Source organism: Taudactylus pleione, unplaced genomic scaffold (assembly GCF_031769625.1).
Source record: "Taudactylus pleione unplaced genomic scaffold, aTauple2 ptg000040l, whole genome shotgun sequence".
In the NCBI taxonomy this organism is placed as follows: domain Eukaryota; kingdom Metazoa; phylum Chordata; class Amphibia; order Anura; family Myobatrachidae; genus Taudactylus; species Taudactylus pleione.
Window position 1 is genome coordinate 7,496,822 of NW_028284442.1, and position 23,975 is coordinate 7,520,796.

At 45.0% G+C, this 23,975-nt stretch overlaps 1 protein-coding gene across 3 annotated transcripts in view; it reads right to left on the reverse strand.

The window, feature by feature from the left end:
* Positions 1–226: 226 nt before the first annotated feature.
* LIN7A (lin-7 cell polarity scaffold A) overlaps positions 227–23,975 on the reverse strand; it is a 110,882-nt gene continuing 87,133 nt past the window's right edge. Inside the window, exons 5-6 of one of the 3 annotated variants that reach the window (XM_088454374.1) lie at positions 4,596–4,813; positions 227–1,000 (exon numbers count right to left, since the gene is read on the reverse strand). In XM_088454374.1, the coding sequence (XP_088310500.1) occupies positions 973–1,000; positions 4,596–4,813 (246 nt within the window). In that variant the 3' untranslated portion in view covers positions 227–972. Of the gene's footprint in view, positions 1,086–4,591; positions 4,814–23,975 lie in introns of all 3 variants that reach the window. The other 2 variants (XM_088454375.1, XM_088454376.1) reach the window with 2 other exon arrangements.

Sequence of the window (23,975 nt, forward strand, 5' to 3'; positions counted from 1 at the left end):
CAGAATGTAAGACATATATCCACCTTACCATTCACCTCTATGTTTCTGGTAGTGTAATGATGTTGGGTCCCTTTCGTGGACAGTATCAAATTTAGTCCTAGAACAGCTCTTCTCAATGCGTCCATCCTTTTTGTTGAATGTCAAACTAGTTTATTTAAAATTAATCTAGTGTAAAAATAAATACATTTACGAGGCAATTTTTATTAGAAAATATTTAATTCTGACAATAAATGATTACTATAAACACTGGGTAGACTTTAATATAACAAAGTTTATAAATAAGTAGCAATTCTTCAAACAGTAAAATATGAAATAAAACAAAAAAAAACGTATTTAACACACAAGAACAAATAATATATATGTCTCATATACAATAGGGTCATAAATGCTACATATAATAGTCATATGTAAAATACAGGTTTTCTAGTATTGCAGCAGCCTCTGTATCTAACATTGCTTAATTTTACATACAAAACACAAAGAAAAATGCTGCTGTACCTAAAAACAATACTGTATAAATGTAATAACTTACTATAGTAAGGAAAAAATATTGCATTTTATTACAAACAACAAGTTTTAAATTATACAATGTACAGTACAGAATATTATTCTTCAGTGTGTACAAGTGCTGATCTGTTATTGTACTAAACTGATGCAGTTTGGTGTCCAGTGAACAATGAGTATTTCTAGACACAATCCCAGGCACTCAGACCCGACTATAGAAATAAACTTGTCAATGACAGACTGTTTAATCCTCTCTACACAATACTAAATTAAATGATTACATTACATATATTGGAAGGTAAGTCCAAAACAAAGAGGTTTTCCCATCTACCAAAAATATCACCTTCGCAGAGAACTCTTATTAACAGCTTTGCCAAAGGATTACTCGTCCACATGTGTACTGGATATTGTGCACTAATTCTTCTCTGATCCTTGGGCTCCTGATGGAGTTGCTTAATTGCCATTGCTTTATCGGCGCTTCTTTCTTGAGAAAAACCTGCAGTGAAAGCAAAGAGCAAAACAACTGAGAGCAAAAGAAAGGGTTGCCATAGCCAGAGTTGCAGGTGGTGAGCAGGGAACCACTGAAGACACATAATATAAAAGTGAAGAGAAATATTAGTTATTAATATTTGCAAAATAAAGATTTATTTCTGACATCCTACTTGTTAACATCGGGCATTTATATGTGTTGTATTAAATGTAATAACCAGCAGCGGATTCTACCCTCGACCTGGCGGACAGCTGCCGCTGCTGCTGGTCTGACTATGGCCGGTCCCCAGTGCCTGCGCAATGAATCTGGCAGGCACCGGGACAGGTGCATGAGCGGCAGTGGCGCCGCCCATGAGCGGCAGTGGCGCCACGCATGCGCATAACACTGGCTTCTGGGGACTGCATTGGTTGCAGCCCCGAGAAGCTGTGTAGGGCTGCCCAAAAGACAGAGTAGCTGCTTCCACTGGAAGCTGATAAACAAAAAAAATCTGGTGCCCCCCCCTCCACTAGTAAACATGTATAGAAAAATTATCAGAAAGTAGTTCAGACTGCTGCCCTAAAGACCAAGGTGGGAATTATATCAACCCACCGAATATTAAGACAAGAAAGAAAAAAGTAATTCAGGGAGCTCTCATATTAATGGTATTTAATAATAAAAAAGATATAACTCTAAAATGTCACAAAAAAAACAACAAACATATATACTTTTCAATAAAGTGCATACATACTATACTAAAACACACTCCCAATAATAAGTACTGGATCCAGACACATAAAAATAAAATAAAAATACATATATTGTATCAGCATCAAAAAGAAAGAAAAAACAAATTAGAAAAATTACTTATGATTCAAAACATATTGGCCCTCATTCAGAGCCGTACGCTCTGAGCAGAGCGCACGCTCTGAATGAGGGCCGGCCTCCATTTTCATGGAGCGTCCTCCTGGACGCTCGTATAGCTGTGGGTCACCACCCACAGGCTATACGAGCGTGCATTGTGATGGTCGCGATGGTCGAGACCATCGCGACCATCGAATTTGCGAGCCGGAGCCTGCGGTTGAGGTTTTCAACCGCAAGCTCCGGAGTGATTTTGGCTCTATCAGACATTGACAGCACGCCCCCTTTGATCGGACACAACGAGCGAAGGACTTTCCTTCGCTCGTCGCGTCTGGCGCATGCGCACGACGGAGCTCCCTCCGTCGTGCGCATGCTCAGTGCATAACATCGACCCACTTGCGAGCGGACAGCCGCTCGCGAGTGGGTCTGAATCAGGCCCATTGTTTAGTAATTATATCCAGAGGAACATGATTTGTATCCACCAGCGAAGAAATTGTATCTAAAAGTATTAGCATCGCAAATGTTACTTTGCAACAGTCAACAAAAAGTTATATCCAATACAAAATCGGTGTAACTTCCTTTTAGATTTTAGAATATCTTAGTGTAGCAATTATCTATTGGATGTACTGTATATCACATAGTGAAATGTCTGCTTTCAATCGCAGAATATAGAGTGGTGTGTTCCACTAGATATAGAATGCTGCTATGTAGAAATGAGTCAGTAAGCACTTGTTTGTATGTACAATCTCATATATATTAAGTATACCAGTGCTTTAAATTCCATGCAGCATGTCTGAGACTTATATTGAATCTCAGTACGGGCAGCTTTCAGAGCACTCTGCTTGCTCTGTGCGGGCTCAATATTTGACGTGTTGTCCTATTTATGGTGAGGCTGACGGGCAGTAGATAAGCAGTTTACATACATATGTCTCTCACCGCCGCTGCACCGGACTTGCGACCCCCGCTTGTGTGCTGCCAATGGCGGTATAGCCGATAGTGTCCAGACCAGGATCCCATATCAGGAGAGCTCCGTCTCTACGCGTTTCTCTGCCTCAACAGGAATCGGCGGCTTCCTCAAGAGATACTGGAAGCTGCTCTCTGCTAATCGCAGCTCGGACTGGCAGCCCCCCCGGGGAGGACACACCTCCCCCTGGGGCTGTCTGTCCTTTCCTTGACTGGCAGGTGGTGCTTCCAATGGGAAGCTACCTCCAGTCATAGTGTAGCCAGTGCAGTCATGGACTGCAACTGGCTCACTGAAGTAGCAGATTTTCCTGGGGGGTTGGGTTGTGGGGTTATGGGGGGTAGCCCCTAGGAAAAATCTGCCACTGGTAAGAACTCAATATTACTTATGGTTTCACCAGATACTGCTCTACTCCCGATTGACCAGGCAGAAAATCCTGTGACTGCATCCTGGATTAAACAATTTTAACAGATTATTTGCTGATAGCAGCAGTAATTACTGTATATAATTTATAGTATTTATATAGAGTCCTCAAGGCACAAGTGGTCAAATCAAATTGACTGAGGTACTAAGTAAGGGCATCATTTATCAATGAGTTTTCATAAAACTTGTTACGTATGATAATGCTGCTCCAGCCAATCAGCTCCCAACTTTCATCGGTTTGAAAAATGACAGTTGGAAGCTGATTGGCTGGAGAACCATTTATCATAAGCAACAAGTTTTATCACTCATTGCAAATGATAAAACTTGTTACCTGTGTCAACCATAGAAGTACTTAAAATCTGAACTGTTGGGGCGCCTTGAGAATTGCAATTGGGAACCAGTCCTGCTCCTCAGTGCAGTTATGTGAATGAAGACCTCTCTGATGAAACAAAATGAATACATTCAGAAAACGGGAGTTATGCATGTGTAGATCATGCCCACTGACAATGCTGTGCCCGATTTAATATACATTAATTTTCTGAACTATTGCAGACACATAAAATGGATGGATGTCAGCACTATATTTACATATAAAGTAAAATATGTGAAGATGTTACAGATCATACTATCTTTTGTCCTTTTTCCTATGAAGTGTCTAATAGAATAGGATATGTCTTCTTATGTGATTAGAACAACTACAAAAGTAAGCAGCACTCTATTAGAAAAGTAGGTGAAATCAACAGAGTTCATGGACCAGGCAATGCACTTGAATAATTGATTTTGATGGCATTGTATGAATTGATGAATACAATACAGGGGAGGTAGTTGAAATCCCGTCTGTCCGGATGCCTGTGCTCAGAATCCCGGCACCAGCCAGAATCCTGGCGACGGCATCCCGACTGCGGACATCCCGACGGTAAGTAGTGGGGTTATGGAGAGGGATAGGATAAGCCACATGGGTGAGGGAGAGGGTTAGACACTAGAGGGAGAGTGTTAGGTTTAGGCACTAGGGGGTGAGGGTTAGGCTTAGGGAGGGTTAGGATACTCCTAACTAATGTATACATAATCTACATAATAACAGAAAGCACTGTCCTGGGATAATTATGCTCTTTATTGGGGGAGTCAAGGGGGGTGGGGATATTTTGCCACGCCCACTTGGTCTAACACTGGGGCTCTATGTACGTTAGTACATAGAGCCCTAAGTATCTAGTTCCACTATTCCAAGCACTATATATAAATTATCGGTGCCCCTAAATAATTTATATTTCCAATGTAAAAAGCAATTATTTAACAGGGTGTCCATTGTTTCTTTAATCTTGACAACTTTGTAGCTTACTATACTATAAATTAGAAGTGAAAGCAATGAAAACTCTCACCTACGACATATGGTTTTGTTGTGCCTGTTGTTGCTGCTGCTGTTGCTGCTGCTGCTGGATTAATAACTGCTGTTGCTGTCTGCGCCTGGCGGTCCTCAGTTTCTCAAAACGAGCCTCCATTTCATCCAACACCTTGGGTGTGTATCGCACCACAAGCTTAACACTGTCTTTTGCTGCCTTCAGCAGCTCCACCGCCTTCTCATGATGTTCCCCTTCCACACTCTGCATAGATAGAAATAAAAGACCCAACATCATTAAACCAATCCAATTAACACATATTCAAGCAACAAAGCAAGCCAGGTAAATACACTTTAGAAGAGAGAAATAGGATTGCTTAATATTTAGATTACTGTTGAAAACAAATGTATTTACTACTAGATATACTAGGAAATACTGTATATCAAGAGCTGGTTATATTATTATTTAGTTTCTGGGTTTTTATTCTCACTAAATGGCTATATAATAAAATGTTCAGGAACTGTATGTACAGAGAAAATAGGGGTAAAGAGGTTAAACTAGGCAATTCAGTTTCGGAACAATTTAGAAATCCTAGGATTGTTGGGATTCAATGCTAGGAATGTGATAAATACTTGCACTGGGGCCCGCTGTGGTGCAGGGGCCCATAGCCGCCTGCATCCAACAGCGCCGCTGCAACTACCTTCAGCAGGGCCGCCATCAGGGGAACCCTGGCTGAACGGGGGGGCCCGCCGAGGCACACACGCTCCTATTGCCACTCCCTACAGCGGTGTGGCGATGCGCGCAGTGTTCAAAACAAACTTTATTGACCATAGCGGGCCGGCCCCTATGGTCAATAAAGTGTGTTTTGGACACAGCGCGCATGACGTTATGACTTCACGCTGAGCCTTTGGAGGGAGTGGCAGTAGGAGCAGGCGGGCCCCGGCAGTGTGAAGTGGTAAAAAAAAAAAAGAGCTGGGGAGTTGGGGTGTGAAGTGGTGATAGGGGCTGGATGTAGAGGAAGGTGAAGTGGGCAGAAAAAGATGAAGGAGGCTGGGCCAGAGGAAGGTGATGGGAACTGAGGCAGAAGGTGACAGAGGCTGGAAGCAGAGGAAGGTGAAGGAGGCAGAGGACGATGAGGGAGGCAGAGGAAGGTGATGGGGCAGGAGGTGACAGGGGCTGGAAACAGAGGAAGGTGAAGGAGGCAGAAGACGATGAGGGAGGCAGAGGAAGGTGATGGGGCAGGAGGTGACGGGGGCTGGAAGCAGAGGAAGGTGATGATTCCTGGTGACGGAGGAAGGTGAAAGAGACTGGGGGCAGAGGAAGGTGATGGGGGCGGGGGCAGAAGGTGACAGGGGCTGGACGTAGAGGAAGGTGAAGTGGCAGAAGAAGATGAAGGAGGCTGGGGCAGAGGAAGGTGATGGGGGCTGGGGCAGAATGTGACAGGGGGTGGAAGCAGAGGAAGGTGATGGTGCCTGGGTATGGAGGAAGGTGAAGGGGGCAGAGGAAAATGAAGGGGGCTGGACGCAGAGGAAGGTGATGGTGCCTGGGGACGGAGGAAGGTGATGGGGGTTGGGGATGGAGGAAGGTGACAAGGGGGGCTAGGGGCAGAAGGTGATAGGGGCTGGGGAAAGGTGACGGGGAATTCGGGGCTGAGGATGGTGATGAGGGGCTGACGACTAAGGATGGCTGGCTGCTGACACCATCCCTCCTACCCCTGAGGCATCCACAGCACTGTCATCAAGAAGACCTTGCAAGAGACGGCTGACAAGAACTACAGCCTGCATCATCAGTGACAGAGAGACAGTGTGGCAAGTCATAGTGCATTTTTACTTTATTTAAAGGGGACAAAACCTATTCTTGCACCTGGGACCATCACACTCTAGTTCCGCCACTGGATAAACATACACAGATATCTACTGTACATACTACATATATTTCCCTAGGCTGCATACACTTGCTCAATGTTTCATCCTCCCTATTACAGCACCAGTGAAGTATTCATCTTACTATGCATTAGCCAAAAGTATTGTAGGCCCACACGGGACCCCCTCCTCTCTCTTAAACCGACCCTGTCTATAAGCTACAATAAAGTGTAGATCATAGTCTAAAATGGGCTAGCACCATTTAAAGATGCCATTAGCTAACAGGATCAAGCTCTAAAAAGCTTTTTGGAACCTGGTAAATGGGATATTTTCACTGTTTTCATAGAAACTTATGAGGACTGTACTTGTTATGAGAAAGACATGATCACTGCAGTATCTCTTTGATAAATACCCACAGTACTTCCACAGTAAAAGGCACACAGAAGTTTCATGTGTGCATCTGCCTCCATCCCACCGCAGTGTGCCTTTCACTCCCATCACTCCCCAAGTGTGCCTGTGACCCCCCTCCCCAAGTATGCCTCTCACTCAGATCCCTCCCTAAGGGCTCTACTTATTAACATTATTTTTACTAAAATAAAGTAAAAAAGGGTTATTATTTTTACTAAAATAAAGTAAAAATGGGTTATTATTTTAGTTTCACCTAAATTTACTAAAGGGCAATTGGAGTAGACTTTGTAAAATTCTAATTATCACATATTTTTAGTAAACTGTGCGAATTTCCCATAATTGTAATGGGAAATGCAATCTGCCTGAGATTTACTAAAAATAAAATGTGAAAAAGTACCGGGAGAAGCCTTGTGATAATAACGCCACCTGGAGGTGGCGTTATCCAGGCTTTCCCCTGGTTACCGGACTCCTGCTCTGCTCTAACAGGCTGATCACTGCAAAAAAAAAATAGTAAAAAAAACAACTTACTTGAATCCAGGGCCGGGGTTCGGTGATGTCCTCCCTCCAGTGGGCTGGTCTCCCGACTCCTGCACTGTGACCCTGGTCAGTTGCTGCATTAAACAGCTGACCGGGTCACAGTACAGGATGGGAGCCCTGGAGGGAGGACATCACCGGAGGGTTACAGCTACATCCCTTCCGTAGATTGACCCTGACGTCATAAGTTACTGTCCAACATCATTCCCTACCATCCACGTGGGCATAGAGGGGGAATATAAAGCCAAATTTTGCCCGCAAAATGTGGATAGTTTTGTGGACAAATGCAGAATAAGGCAAATGTTTGATGAAACAGTTTTGGAAATTTCACTCATCTTTATTCAACCAAAATCCATTCTTGAAAGTAGACAATAAACAAGGTACCAAGAGACCCATATGTTTGGAATACCATTCACATAAAAGCCGCTAACATTTCCCTAGAAGAGCCAAACAAGGCAAGGATGTGTTAAAAACAGGCATTGAAATATAATTTACAAAAGCACAGGCTCAGTTGATGTACTTAGGTAAAGAAGAAATCTGTATATGGGGTGCGCTAATGAAAGGGGAATTTTTTTTTTGTCGTAAACCAGTAATCTTTATTGACATACATAAATACCACGTGAAAGCAGTGCAGACATTTTTGTTGTCAATAATAGCAGTTGGAGTTTAAGCATATTCACAATTATTTCATCAGAATTGCTGGATACCTAATCCTCCATTGCTATCCTAGTATCATTATATGCCAGCCTCTTTTGGAATAAAAACATATTACTGGTGAAGGCTACTCTAGTAATGTTGTAAAGCAGTCCTACATACTGGACATTAAGCAAGAGTACATATTCATCACCCAATAGTCATGAACAGTGTTGACAGTCATCCAGTATCTCCTTCAGGAAGAACCGCTCCAGGGCGAGTAGTTTAAGGTAGCCAAGCATGCACACATAGTAGTCCTGCAGCTGGTCTCAGAATTAATTAGCCTTTCACTGACATCCTACTTAGCCCCACAATGGCCTCATATTGTTATCACTCAAATTATCCACTATTACCTTTAGTCACCTAAAGCTGGGTACACACTAACAGATATATTAGCCGATCAATTGATCGGCCAATATATCTGGTGCCCGTCGGCCAGTGTATACCAGCGATATGTCTGTGAACGACGTCGTTTACAGACATTTTGCATCGGCTGTGCTGCACAGCTGATGGCAGATATATCGGGCAGTGTGTACGGACAGTCTGCCGACCGCCCATGCACATGCAGCAGAGGCCGCAGGGAGGGTGGCGGGATACGCCCCCCCGGCAGCAGGACCCGCGGCCAGTAGCAGATGACTGTCATTCAGTGTGTATGAACAACCATCATGTGCAGATATATCTGCAGATCACTCGATCTGTAGATATATCTGTGCAGTGTGTACCCACCTTAAGACTGAGTGGTCTATTTACTAGCAAGTGTTAGGAGACAAAGTGAAATGAGATAAGGTACCAGCCAATCAGCTCCCAACTGCCATGTCACAGGCTGTGTTTGAAAAATGACAGTTGGGAGCTGATTGGTTGGTAACTTATCTTTTTTCACTTTGTCTCCTAACACTACTTAGTAAATAGACCCTTGAATCTGATATAAGCTTGTCTATGTTCTGGCATATAATGTTTCATTCCACTGCCAGAACAAATTGACAGGACCTAATTGTTGATAGCATGACCACAATGCCAGGAGTTGGTGGTGGCAAAGAGGCCCTCTACTACGTGGTACAATCTCCATTACTTTAGAACAGTGGTTCTCAAACTCGGTCCTCAGGACCCCACACAGGTCACGTTTTGCAGGTAACCCAGCAGGTGCACAGGTGTATTCATTACTCACTGACACATTTTAAAAGATCCACAAGTGGAGCTAATTATTTCATTTGATTCAATGTAGAGACATGGAAAACATGCACTGTTTGGGGTCCTGAGGACCGAGATTGAGAACCTGTGCTTTAGAACATGGTCCAGCACCACTAAATGCTAGGATGCCTCTGGCATCACAAGCCAGCTGATCTGCCCCAGAGAATAATTTTTTTCCACTTCTTTGTGAGTCACAGTAAGAAATAAGAAGAGTAAGGGCCTGATTCACTAAGGTACGCAACTGCGATTACGCGTGCAATCGGTCGATTGTTGCATTCTGCACATGCATCGCAGTGCACGTGTATGAACTAGCTATTGCGATCACAATGACTATGCAGACCCATCGCAGAGTGATTGAGAGGAAGTGCCGTTTGTGGGTGGTGACGGGGAGTTGGTCGGGCGAACGTAGGCGTGCCAGTGCATTTCAACACCGTTGCAGGGGAGTGCATAAATGACCCACTGCGATGGCCTACGCAGTCTGAGGTCTCATAGCGTGCTATGGTTGTTAGCAATTTCTGAGTAAGGTGAGAGCTTGTGCAAGTGTGCGTGAGGCTGCGATGGTACTCAATTGTGCCGATGGTTTTGCAGTCTTGCTAAACATTACGGATGTGTGTAAGGTAAAGTGGGCGTCCTTGTGTAGTGCTGCGAGAATAGCGATCGCAATGAATTAGCATAATATCGCAGTTGAACTGTGTGCGTAATCGCTATTGCATTCGCAGTTGCACACGGTAATGAATCAGGCCCTAAGAGAAGTAATAGACAGCCCTGAAAATGTGTCCTGTGCAGAACAGCAATGCAGCATTAATGGCTTCCCTTCAATGCAGCTCAGCAAACAGCACTTTCACCTGTTCAGCTCATGGCCCAGCCTCCAAGACCCTTGTCTCGATTATCCCTTGCACTACTGACATAAAAGCTAGATTGTTCATTGGTTGGTGTGATTCTGTGCTTATTCTAGGGGTGAGCGGGTTCGGATTTCTGAAATCCGAACCCCCCCGAGCCCCCCCGATCCGAGTCCGATCCGAGTCAGGCTCGACTTTTCCCGCCTGACTCGGATCTGACATCGAGGCAAAACGTCATCATCCCGCCTTCCGAGTCTCGCGGGTTTTGGATCCTATATAAGGTACCCGCGTCGGCGCCATTTTCTCACTCGGCTGTGGACAGTGAAGAGGGAGGGTGGGAGTTAGTGCTGTGTAGTGTAGTGTAGTGTAGTGCTGCTGTTGTCCACTACTTCAAAGTCCATAGGGGCTGGCTGTGTTGTGCTGTGCTGCTGTTGTTAATAGGGGCTGTGTCCACTACTTCAAAGTCCATAGGGGCTGGCTGGACTGTGTTGTGCAGTCAGTTCCAAAGTCCTGTGCAGTGTCCCAGTCCTAAAGGGGTGCTGTAGTGTTGTCCAGGGGGTGCTCTGTCCATCAGGGGTGCTCCCCCCAAGTGCTAAAAAAATAATATATTTTCTGTGTTTGTGAATTGTGTGCGCAGTAGCCGCACGTGCATCAACAAAGTAGTGCCAAGCGTGCGCCTGTGTCATAAGTAAAGGGCCGGCTGGCTTGACCGTTAAGGGTGCTGTAACCCCCGAAAGTACACTCCAGTCCAAACCAAAAAAAAAATTATTTTCTGTGTTTGTGAATTGTGTGCGCAGTAGCCGCACGTGCATCAACAAAGTAGTGCCAAGCGTGCGCCTGTGTCATAAGTAAAGGGCCGGCTGGCTTGACCGTTAAGGGTGCTGTAACCCCCGAAAGTACACTCCAGTCCAAACCTAAAAAAAAATTATTTTCTGTGTTTGTGAATTGTGTGCGCAGTAGCCGCACGTGCATCAACAAAGTAGTGCCAAGCGTGCGCCTGTGTCATAAGTAAAGGGCCGGCTGGCTTGACCGTTAAAGGGTGCTGTAACCCCCGAAAGTACACTCCAGTCCAAACCAAAAAAAAATTATTTTCTGTGTTTGTGAATTGTGTGCGCAGTAGCCGCACGTGCATCAACAAAGTAGTGCCAAGCGTGCGCCTGTGTCATAAGTAAAGGGCCGGCTGGCTTGACCGTTAAGGGTGCTGTAACCCCCGAAAGTACACTCCAGTCCAAACCTAAAAAAAAATTATTTTCTGTGTTTGTGAATTGTGTGCGCAGTAGCCGCACGTGCATCAACAAAGTAGTGCCAAGAGTGCCCCTGTGTCATAAGTAAAGGGCCGGCTGGCTTGACCGTTAAAGGGTGCTGTAACCCCCGAAAGTACACTCCAGTCCAAACCAAAAAAAAATTATTTTCTGTGTTTGTGAATTGTGTGCGCAGTAGCCGCACGTGCATCAACAAAGTAGTGCCAAGCGTGCGCCTGTGTCATAAGTAAAGGGCCGGCTGGCTTGACCGTTAAAGGGTGCTGTAACCCCTGAAAGTACACTCCAGTCCAAACCAAAAAAAAATTATTTTCTGTGTTTGTGAATTGTGTGCGCAGTAGCCGCACGTGCATCAACAAAGTAGTGTCAAGCGTTCGCCTGTGTCATAAGTAAAGGGCCGGCTGGCTTGACCGTTAAGGGTGCTGTAACCCCCGAAAGTACACTCCAGTCCAAACCAAAAAAAAAATTATTTTCTGTGTTTGTGAATTGTGTGCGCAGTAGCCGCACGTGCATCAACAAAGTAGTGCCAAGCGTGCGCCTGTGTCATAAGTAAAGGGCCGGCTGGCTTGACCGTTAAGGGTGCTGTAACCCCCGAAAGTACACTCCAGTCCAAACCAAAAAAAAAATTATTTTCTGTGTTTGTGAATTGTGTGCGCAGTAGCCGCACGTGCATCAACAAAGTAGTGCCAAGCGTGCGCCTGTGTCATAAGTAAAGGGCCGGCTGGCTTGACCGTTAAGGGTGCTGTAACTCCCGAAAGTACACTCCAGTCCAAACCAAAAAAAAAATTATTTTCTGTGTTTGTGAATTGTGTGCGCAGTAGCCGCACGTGCATCAACAAAGTAGTGCCAAGCGTGCGCCTGTGTCATAAGTAAAGGGCCGGCTGGCTTGACCGTTAAAGGGTGCTGTAACCCACAAAGTACACTCCAGTCCGAACCAAAAAAAAATTTATTTTCTGTGTTTAGCCGCACGTATATATCAAATCGATATAACATAAATGGAGGACCAAACTTTCTCCGATAAAAATAAAATAGAGAAAGATCAAGAACCACTTCCTCCTAGTGCTGAAGCTGCTGCCACTAGTCATGACATAGACGATAACATGCCATCAACGTCGTCTGCCAAGGCCGATGCCCAATGTCATAGTAGAGGGCACATACAATCCCAAATGGCAAAGTTCAGGAAAATGACCTTGAAAAAGACATTTAAATCAGCTGAAGAGAAACGTAAACTTGCCAATATGCCATTTACGACACGGAGTGGCAAGGAACGGCTAAGGTCGATCCCTAGTATGTTCATGACTAGTGGTTCAGCTTCACATGACGATGGAAGCACTCCTCCCACTAAAAAAATCAAAAGAGTTAAGCTGGCAAAAGCACAGCGAAGAACTGTGCTTTCTAAGAAGATATCACAAATCCCCAAAGAGAGTCCAAGTGTGGTGGTGGTTGCGATGCCTGACCTTCCCAGCACTGGACGGGAAGAGGTGGCTCTTTCCACCATTTGCACGCCCCCTGCAAGTGCTGAAAGGAGCACCCACAGTCCACTTGCTGATATGCAAATTGAAGATGTCACTGTTGAAGTACAACAGGATGAGGATACTGGTGTAGCTGGCGCTGAGGAGGAAGTTGGCGAGGAGGATTCTGATGGTGATGTGGTTTGTTTAAATCAGGCTCCGGGGGAGACAGTTGTTGTCCGTGGGATGAAAAAGCCCATCACGGTCATGCCTGGGCAGAAGACCAAACATTCCACCTCTTTGGTCTGGCAATATTTCTATCCAAATCCGGACAACAACTGTCTTGCCATATGTACCATATGTAAAGGTGAAATAAGTAGGGGTAGGGACGTCAACCACCTAGGAACATCCTCCCTTATACGGCACCTGCAGCGCGTTCATAAAAAGTTACTGTCAAGTTCAGAAACTTTGGCTCAGACCGTAAGCAGTCCAGGGACACCTAAATCCCGTTGTCCTGTTGTATCCAAGCGCCTGCAAACCACACCGTCAACTCCCTCCTCGTCAATTTCCTCCTTAGTCAGGATCGGAAGTAGTCCTGCAGGCCATATCACTGGCATGACTGACTCTCCTATCCGGGATTCCTCCGGAGGATCCTGCATTGCTACGCCTACTGCTGCCGCTGCTGCTGTTGCTGCTGCTGCTGGGAGTCGTTCATCATCCCAGAGAGGAAGTAGGAACACCACTACTTTTACTAAACAATTGACCCTCCAACAGTCCTTAGCGAGGAGGATGAAGTACGACAGCAGTCATCCTGAAGCAAAACGTATAACTGAGGCCTTGACTGCTATGTTGGTGTTAGACGTGCGTCCGGTATCCGCCATTAGTGCAGTGGGATTTAGACAATTGATGGAGGTAGTGTGTCCCCGGTTCCAAATCCCGTCTAGATTCCACTTCACTAGGCAGGCGATACCGAGACTGTACAGAAACGTCAGAAAAAGTGTCCTCAGTGTCCTGAAAAATGCCGTTGTACACAATGTCCACTTAACCACGGACATGTGGACAAGTGGAACAGGGCAGACTAAGGACTATATGACTGTGACAGCCCACTGGGTAGATGTATCACCTTACGCAGCAACAGCAGCAGCGTCACCAGTAGCAGCATCTCAGAAACGCCAGCTCGTTACAAGGCAGGCTACGCTGTGTATCACCGGTTTCAGTAAGAGGCACACCGCCGACAACCTCTTAGAGAAACTGAGGGAAATCATCGCCCAGTGGCTTACCCCACTTAGACTCTCCTGGGGATTTGTGATATCTGACAACGCCACCAATATTGTGCGGGCATTACATCTGGGCAAATTCCAGCACGTCCCATGTTTTGCTCACACAATAAACTTGGTGGTGCAGAATTTTCTGAAAAGCGACAGGGGCGTGCAGGAGACGCTTTGGGTGGCCCGAAAAATTTCTGGCCACTTTCGCCATTCAGCGACTGCGTGCCGAAGACTGGAGCGCCAGCAAACACTCTTGAACCTGCCCCGCCATCACCTGAAGCAAGAGGTTGTGACGCGGTGGAACTCAACCCTCTATATGCTTCAGAGGATGGAGGAGCAGCAAAAGGCCATACAAGCCTATACATCCACCTATGACATAGGCAAAGGAGGGGGTATGCACCTGACTCAAGCGCAGTGGAGAATGATTTCCGTGTTGTGCAAGGTTCTTCAGCCCTTCGAACTTGCCACACGTGAAGTCAGTTCAGACACTGCCAGCTTGAGTCAGGTCATTCCCCTCATCAGGCTTTTGCAGAAGCAGCTGGAGAAAGTGAAGGAGGAGCTAAGACGGAGCGATTCCGCTCGGCATGTGGGACTTGTGGATGAAGCCCTTCATTCGCTTTGCCAGGATTCCAGGGTGGTCAATCTGTTGAAATCAGACCACTACATTTTGGCCACCGTGCTCGATCCTAGGTTTAAAGCCTATGTGGTGTCTCTCTTTCCGGCCGACACAAGCCTGCAGAGGTGCAAAGACCTGCTGGTGAACACACTGTCAGCTGAAGCGGAACGTGACACGTCAACGGCTCCTTCTTCATTTTCTCCCGCAACTGGGGCTGCCAGGAAAAAACTTAGGTATCCTAAGCAACCCGCTGGCGGTGATGCAGGGCAGGCAGGACCAAGTTTGGACATCTGGTCCGGACTGAAGGACCTGGCAACAATTTCTGACATGTCTACTGTCACTGCATATGATACTGTCACCATTGACAGAATGGTGGAGGATTACATCGGTGACAGCATCCAAGTAGGCATGTCAGACAGTCCATACCTGTACTGGCAGGAAAAAGAGGCAATTTGGAGGCCCCTGTACAAACTGGCTCTATTTTACCTGAGTTGCCCCCCCTCCAGTGTGTACTCCGAAAGAGTGTTTAGTGCAGCCGGGAACCTTGTCAGCGAAAGGCGTAGGAGGTTGCTTCCACAGAATGTGGAGAAGATGATGTTCATCAAAATGAATTATCAGCTCTTCCAGGGAGACCAGCCTCCAGAAGGTACAGAGGGACCTGTGGTGGTGGATTCAAGTGGGGACGAGTTAATACTTTGTGAGGATGAGGATGTACACACTGAAGAGGGTGAGGAATCGGTGGATGAGGAGGATGAGGATGACATCTTGCCTCCGTAGAGCCAGTTTGTGCAGGGACACATTAATTGCCAGCTTGTTTTGTGGGGGCCCAAACGAACCAATCATTTCAGCCACAGTTGTGTGGCAGACCCTGGCGCTGAAATGATTGATTTGTTAAAGTGTGCATGTCCTGTTTATACAACATAAGGGTGGGTGGGAGGGCCCAAGGACAATTCCATCTTGCACCTCTTTTTTTCTTTGCATTATGTACAGTTTGGGGCCTAGTTTTTCTAACTGCCATCCTGCCTGCCACTGCAGTGTCACTCCTAGATGGGTCACGTGTTTGTGCCGCCCACTCGTGTCGCTTAGCATAGTCATCCAGCTACCTCGGTGCAACCTTTTGGACATAAAAACACTATTGTGAGGTGTGAGGTGTTCAGAATAGACTGGAAATGAGTGGAAATTAAGGTTATTGAGGTTAATAATAGCATAGGAGCAGAAAAACCTACAAATTCTGTGATTTTAGCTGTTTTTATGCTTTTTTTCAAAAAAATACAGATCCAAAACACAAAACCCAGAACCCAAAACACGGAAGGGTGGTTTTGGCAAAACCAATCCAGATCCAAAACACGAAGAAAGATCCAGATCCAAAACCAAAACACAAAACACGAAAAGTGGCCGGTGCACACCCCTAATATATATATATATATATATATATATATATATATAAAAAGACTAGATATATTGTATCCATATTATTATGTAGCTATATTATTTGACATTATAATGGATGTCTTACAATATTTTGATTAAACTTTTTGCATTCAATCGGTATGCCGGTCCCCCATTCAATATCTCGTATAGACATTGCGATATTAAATATATGACCAGCACCCCCTGTTAAAAGTGAAGTGGACGTGTGACAGTGAACCTGCCAGCGAAGCATGTGCACCACAGATGACAATTTGTGCCGCATCGAAGGTCTGATTCAGGAGGACAGATGCATTTGAGTTAATGATATTGCTGCATACTTGCCAACTCTCCTTGATTGTCGGGGAGACTCCCTGAAATAGAAGCAATCTCCCTGTCTCCCTAAAGAGTCTACCAATCTCCCTGATTGCACCTTACCCCCATAGTGAAGCTGTTATATTAAAAAAACAAACAGAGATATATACATTAAACTGGGATCATTAGTATAATTTCCCTGCATTGGTTATTATAAGGCATAATGATCAGAGCCGTAACTAGACTTTTTGGTGCCCTGTGCCAGAAAGAGCATTGGCGCCCCTCTCATTTTTCAAAGGGACATAATGCACCCAAAATGGGCCATGGCATGGCCTCATGGGGAAGGGCCAGGGAAGAGATAGGAGAGGCCAGGAGATGCTGGGGATGAAATAAGAGGAAGCTACAAGCAAGAATGATAATAAACTGAAATTTGACAGGCCCAAACAGCGCCCCCTGATCTGTGGTGCCCTGTGCGATGGCACCAACCGCACTACCCTAGCTACGGCCCTGATAATGATCCCTATGGCTACATGCATTTTCTGAGAAGTATCAGTGTGTTTTTCTCAACAAATAGATCTTACTAACTGCTTTGTTATGATGTAGCAGTACAAGCCCACTTTACCGCCACGCTCAAAGGTGTTACTTTCACAATCTCCCTGAAATGCTTTTTCAGAAGTAGAGGTAGGAGTGGTAGGAGATTCATAACCGACGGTGAAATTCAGCAAGGTGTCATTTTCTGGCTTCAGGCGCTTGACACTGATTTCTTCTATGCCAGGATAGATGCCTTGGTGTACCATTGGAACAATTGTTTAGACAAGTATGGAGACTATTGATTATACGTATATGTACGAGGTTAATGAATTTATGCAATGAGAGATCTTCCCTTATGTATTGAGCCACCCTTGTATGTATAGAGAGAGAGAGAGAGAGAGAGAGAGAGAGAGTTGAGTGTCTAAGAGTATAACACACCCCTGATGGATTGGTGGAGGCACTGAAGAAATTATCTATACATAAATAAATGCGGTTACAATTAATATAAAAATTTAATATACTTGCTATATCACATGTAACCACTAGGTAGCAGTAAACTACCTTATCTTTTCTAAAATGCTTTTCAGTAGATTATTATGTAGCTCTAGACCCATATGGCTTTTGCCATCATTATGGCATTATGGTATTCAGATCTTCCCTGATCCCGCTCCTCTACTAATCTAGGAACCACAGATCCCCCATAAAGAGTTGTCTCCATCTTCAGCAGTACAGTTATACGAGCATATGCTTGCACAGTTGACAGTGTGAATCATCCCCCCTCTTTTTTATACACCAGAGGGGTCAGCAGGGGGGAAAGATTCCAAATTACTATATCTCTAAATGTCATGTAAACCAGTACTTTCATTTTCTACAAATTACAGACTATAAAGCTTCATTTCAAAGTACTAAGATGTAATGAGACGCCAGCGTCAGTAATAATACCGAGCTTTATTAACACTTCCATAATTTCACACATCATGACTATTAACTAGTCTACATATGATATTAGGAGATTTGTCCCTGGAGCCTTTCGGTGTATGCTTGTGCGTCTACTTTTCTGCCTGACACATACATAGGTGCGACCCCATATCTGGTATTGAGAGGAGAGTTGCCCCCAAAGTCAGATTACAACTATTTTACTGGATCTGACTGGAAGTTTGAATAGTGAAAGGAATGGACATGTCACTTCAAAGTCTGTCCTTGTATTACTTTGTAACCTTCAGTTTTCTGAGGGGACATTGGGATTTCCATCATTACATGTGTCAGTTTTGTGTTTTGATTTATTTTTTTAAATAGACATAATTAAATGCATATATTCGCCCTCATGCAGTTGCATGTGACTCTGCGTCGCGGTACTTGTGTACGCTCAGCTCTGGAACAAGCGCACATGTTATTGCATGTTAGTACTAGTTGCTACTTTATTATCGTTATTAGATATATATAAAAACATAGGGCCTGATTCAGACCCACTCGCGAGCGGCTGTCCGCTCGCAAGTGGGTCGATGTTGTGCACTGAGCATGCGCACGATGGAGGGAGCTCCGTCGTGCGCATGCGCCAGACGCGACGAGCGAAGGAAAGTCCTTCGCTCGTTGTGTCCGATCAAAGGGGGCGTGCCGTCAGAAGCCGGCCCACTGACATCACTAGTGATGTCAGTGGGAGTGATTTTGGCTCTGATAGAGCCAAAATCACTCCGGAGCTTGCGGTTGAAAACCTCAACCGCAGGCTCCGGCTCGCAAATTCGATGGTCGCGATGGTCTCGACCATCGCGGCCATCACAAAGCACGCTCGTATAGCCTGTGGGTGGTGACCCACAGCTATACGAGCGTCCAGGAGGACGCTCCATGAAAATGGAGCCCGGCCCTCATTCAGAGCGTGCGCTCTGCTCAGAGCGTACGGCTCTGAATGAGGGCCATAGTTCCTTTAATTAAGGGGAAAAAAGTGTCTGCCTCCTTAACACAGAGTTCCTAACATAAGAGGATAAGCGTGGGAAGAAAGATTCATATGGAATTGGGGTGGAGGGATAAGGAAGTGTAGTAATTTAATGGTGAGGGTGGGTGCTATTTATTGAATTGATGGGAGATATTAATCTATTAACGGGGGTACTTTATTTGAAGGAGGGGGCCATTTAGCTAATATTGAGTTAATGGTGGTGCCTGTTAATTTTAGGTGGGGTGCAAGGGATTTTATTGCTGGGTGCTTTGGGGGGCAACGGATGTGAGTTTGGGGATGAGACGGGATATTTAATAAATGGATTACTAAGTATGTTAGGGCACTGATTGGAAATAAGTTTATTTCTATACTATGAGTACTAGCTATGTAATGTCAGAGCTATCATGTGGGTGGGAAGGGGAGGCTATTTACTAAATGTGAACCCTAGTGCTTATTAGGAGTAGTAATTATTATATATGAGTTCTATTGATTGAACTTCGAGGTTGTTTGAGAGCAAGACTATTCATTCATTGCTAGGTTGTCCATGTTTCTTGTATCATGTTTCAGGTAGGAGAGAGCAGAACACTCTGACAACTGTCCTGATTCTGGTGATCTAGAATTTGGGTGACTGACCTGCTCAGCAGGATAACAAGGACACATAGGAGTTATGTGATGCTTTACAGTTACACCATTCTGCTTGTGAAGGGGGAACTGCATGTCTTCCATGTTTGTACTCTTTGTAATGGTGGTGGCACTCCCAAAAATATTGAGGCTTGGACTGTTGAACATCTGTCACCCAAAGAGAATAACATTGCCTGCTGCTGTAATAGAGCATGTCTGAGTTCCAAGACGGAGGCTCAGGAACCCAGTGTAAGAGAAGAAGCTTCTGGGAGAGTCTCTTTCTCATGATGATGCCAACCGAGCTTGGATTTCAACGGTGTGAGCTCACCATGCTATATACCCATAAGAAGTGTGACCAATGTAAGAGAGAAGCTAGTGTGACCACACCTGTGGTAGTGACAGATAATGCCATCTCTTGTGCTCAGTATTGAAACATGTTTAATATTTCTATCAAAGTAAGGGATTGTAACTCAGTCTCTCTTGTCATTGGTTCCCATAGGTATAGTAACAAACAGTATGAAATCCCAGCTGTCGGGATGCCACTGTTCAGAATACCGACAACGGCATCCCGACACCCATAAGAACGGCTGGTAAGTATTTTCCCTACCCCTACCCTAACCCTCCCTTCACGGTGCCTAAACCTAACCCTCCCTCCCTAGTTCCTAAACCTAACCTCCCCCTCCCTGCATCCTAAGCCTAACACCCCCTCCCTGGTGCCTAAACCTAACCCCCCCCTAGTGCCTAAACCTAACCACCCCCTCCCCGCACCCGAATCCTAACACTCCCTCCCCCGTGCCTAACCCTCCCCCTAATGCCTAGCTCTAACCCCGCTACCTAACACTAACCTCCCCTAACACCCTGATACTTACCTTCGGGATAAAATTGGTCAGGATACTGGTGACGGGATCCCGACCTGTCCCGTTTTGAACAATCTAATAGAACGCGTAAAACTGATTCTGTATTATAGAAACCAGAAGAACCTGGAACCCTGAACCAATTAGAAATAATGTTGTTTTTTGAGATAATTTTTATATATCTATATAAATGGAAATACATTTCACTGATTTAAATTCAATTCTTAGTATGTTTATCTTAATTGGCTCTTCATTAACAATTTTCTTATAATGACATCAATCGACCACAAGCAACATGATCACCAGTGACAGTGGGATGACTCACCAGATACACCCTGGCTAGCAGACATACAATTGTCCTAGCATTACATCTTCAAAATGCAGTTTAGCTTCAGGTCAGATACTTTTATTAACATTTTCGTGACCGGAGGTTAGCCTGATCCCACTGTACATTACTTTTATATAAGTACCAAAGACTGTATGTATACCTTACTTATATGTTAAACTTATTTAGGTTAAAATCAGGTCACCATTGTGTGGGCTTTTAAACTCCCCCCCTCCTATTTTAACTACATATATTACCAAACAGTAATATAACTTGGTATCAGTGACTTCTAGGATTATTTTGAGTTAGGGTTACAAAGGTGATTTTCAGTGGGGGGAATTAATCTGATCTGGTAAAAAAAAACTGTAAGAGTGTTAATCGCCTAAATAAAAATCAACTGTGTTCTCTATTTCAGATGGGTATTTCCTGCACGGAATCACCTACCATCCCTTGGGATCAGCATGTAATTGCCTATTCCATTAAACTCTATAAACAAGAGTAATTGCCTGAAGCTGAGATGAGGTGATTATTTTGCAACATTGAACGGCTGAACGAGATTATCGCACTATACAGAGGTTAAATATTGCTTGTGTAGCAAAGCTTATTGGGAAGTTTAGCTACAAAATTAAAGATCGCTGTTATGATATTAATCACATTGCACAGCTGGAAACCTCCCATGCAGCGTCACTGGAAGAGGCTATACGCATGTTTTATCACCAGAGGCAGAGTGGGAAGCACTATCTAGGGATGGACATCAATGGGAGAAAACCATTGATCGGACCTGACACAGACCAGGGCGGTGCAGCATCGGACCTCCATAACCAATGTTCACCATTGGTGAACATCCATTGATATTAAAACTAGTTACCATCTGTTTCAGACCATGGATAGTTACTAACCATCAAAGGTCGATGGTTAATACTCACACAACGATTATGATGTTCGTAGGCTGCTTTTGATTGGCTGAATGCATCTGAATTCCTCCCATTTATGCTAATATCAGGAGTATTGTAGCAATGTGGCTACTGCGACCTATTTGCGATATTACAGTGATAATCGGACCACAGAAATAAAGCACAGATTAATTTGGAGACAGATTGTTTGAAGTTAGTTAAAACTTTACTGTATGTTTTGGCACCTTGTTTACAGTTAAAAATAACACTATTTATTACATCACATACAATAAAATTAAATAAAAAAATGTAGAATCATCAATTGCAGAAAAGATGATTCTGCATCATGTGCACCACTGCCACCAATACTTGGGTACGGGATCCTGGCACATAGAATACCGGCGCCGAGAATCCCGAATGGGTGACAATTCTGACACCATTTGGTAAGTACCCTAACCCTCCCCCTAACCATAACCCTCCCCTCCCTCAGCCTAAACCTAACCCTCCCCACCGCAGCCTTACCCTAACCCTCCCCACCGCAGCCTAACCCTAACCCTCCCCACCGCAGCCTAACCCTAAACCTATCCCTAATACTTACGTCGGATGTCAGTGGTCGGGATACTGATGCCGGGATTCAGACTGATTCCGCCACCAGCGTTCCAACTGCCGGAATCTTGAGTGTCGGGATGGCAACTACATCCCCTTAGTGACTCTTACATATTATAATATATTACATAATATAATTGCCACATATAGCCACATAAATGTAAATAGCAGAAAATAGAAACTTTATAGAACTAATTTTGAGGATATCTAACTCCACAATATAATATATAAAAGTCCCACAAATAAAATTTCTGTTTAACTAAATTCCAGGTATTGCTAGTTGTGGAATACAATGCAGTAACCTTCATATACAATATATAGGAACTCCAGGCTTAAGGGGGAAATTTCCTCCAATATTGAAATAATTGACCCAAGTGATTATTAGAAAGCAGGTTGCATTATTTTTCTTCCCCCAGTCAGCATTCCAAGCTGCCAACAGGCAGATCATCACATGAAAGTCTCAATCAGTGCACAGTGAATGATGAATGCCTGTCACGCCTGAGGGTTGGAGTTGGTTGACTTGAAACAGGCATGGGAGGATGAAGTGGAGCCTAGGAAGGTGTGATTGAATCTGGGGGGCTTGCACCAGGACATCCTCACTCAATGAGGGAAGACAGGAGGCAGTGGAACTGCTGGAGGTGATGATCCCGAAGGCGAGGACAGTAGGGAACAACTTTATTAGACTGGAAATTGAATTGGAACTGTAATAGTAGAATCGGATAGAAACCGATGTAGTAGAATCGATGATATGGAACTGATGAAGCAGGATCGGATTGGAAACGATGTTGTAGAATTGATTACATAGAATCGATGATATGGAATTGTTGAAGCAGGATTGGATTGGAATCGATGTTTGGAGACAATCAGGTTGGAACTGATGTTAGTGAATTGAAGAACTGGATCAATTTGAGACTAATGTTTATGAATTGAAGTACTGGATTGGTTTGAGACTGATGATTGGAGATATCGGCTGGGACCGATGATTGGAGATATCTGCTGGGACCGATGATTGGAGATATCGTCTGGGACCAATGGAGGTAGTTATGATCAAATATCTGTGGTAAAACCAGACTGTAGTACTAGATGGAATTGGAGGAGACTTGATGACCAGACTTGGAATGGAGCCGTTCAGATACAGAGTACCTGGGCGCTCAGCACAGAGCTGCAACCTTAGCAGAAGAAACTTTGTACTGGCAAAGTGGGAGAGGCAGGGGGTGGATCCCCAGGGATTGGATGCTGCACTCAGCTGGTCTGGGAGCAGCACTCTGAATGGTGGAGGAGAGTAAGGTGACTGAATCCAACATGGCTGTACACAGGGCCGGACTGGCCATCGGGCACTTCTGGCAAATGCCAGAAGGGCCGATGGCCACAAGGGCCGGTTTGACGGAGCGCAGGCGTACCCGGCAGTTCAACCTCCCGGGCAGCGCCATTATCTGAAATGTATGGCCGCGTCATTGCGTAATGACGTCATGATGCAGGCGTGTCATGCCGTTATGACGCGGCCGGCAACTAAGCCCTCTTTGTGTTTGTCCTACAGGGCTACGGAAGCCCTGAAGGTACATAACAAATAAGGCATTGGCAATCTGTGAAACGGCCGTCTTGTAGCGCAGAGGCGGCCGTATCATACTGGGAATGGCACGGGGAGGGAAGGGATGCCTGGACTCCAGCTTGCTTGTGTGCGGATGTGTGCACATCAAGCACAGGGGAGGTGCAGGGGAGGCATTTCTTAGGTGCCCCAACTGCCCGTTAATACCCTCTCCCCCCAAAAAAGTAAATCAAAGTGGTGGTATAAATGGGAGCCTTATGTTTCATAAGAGGCACCCATA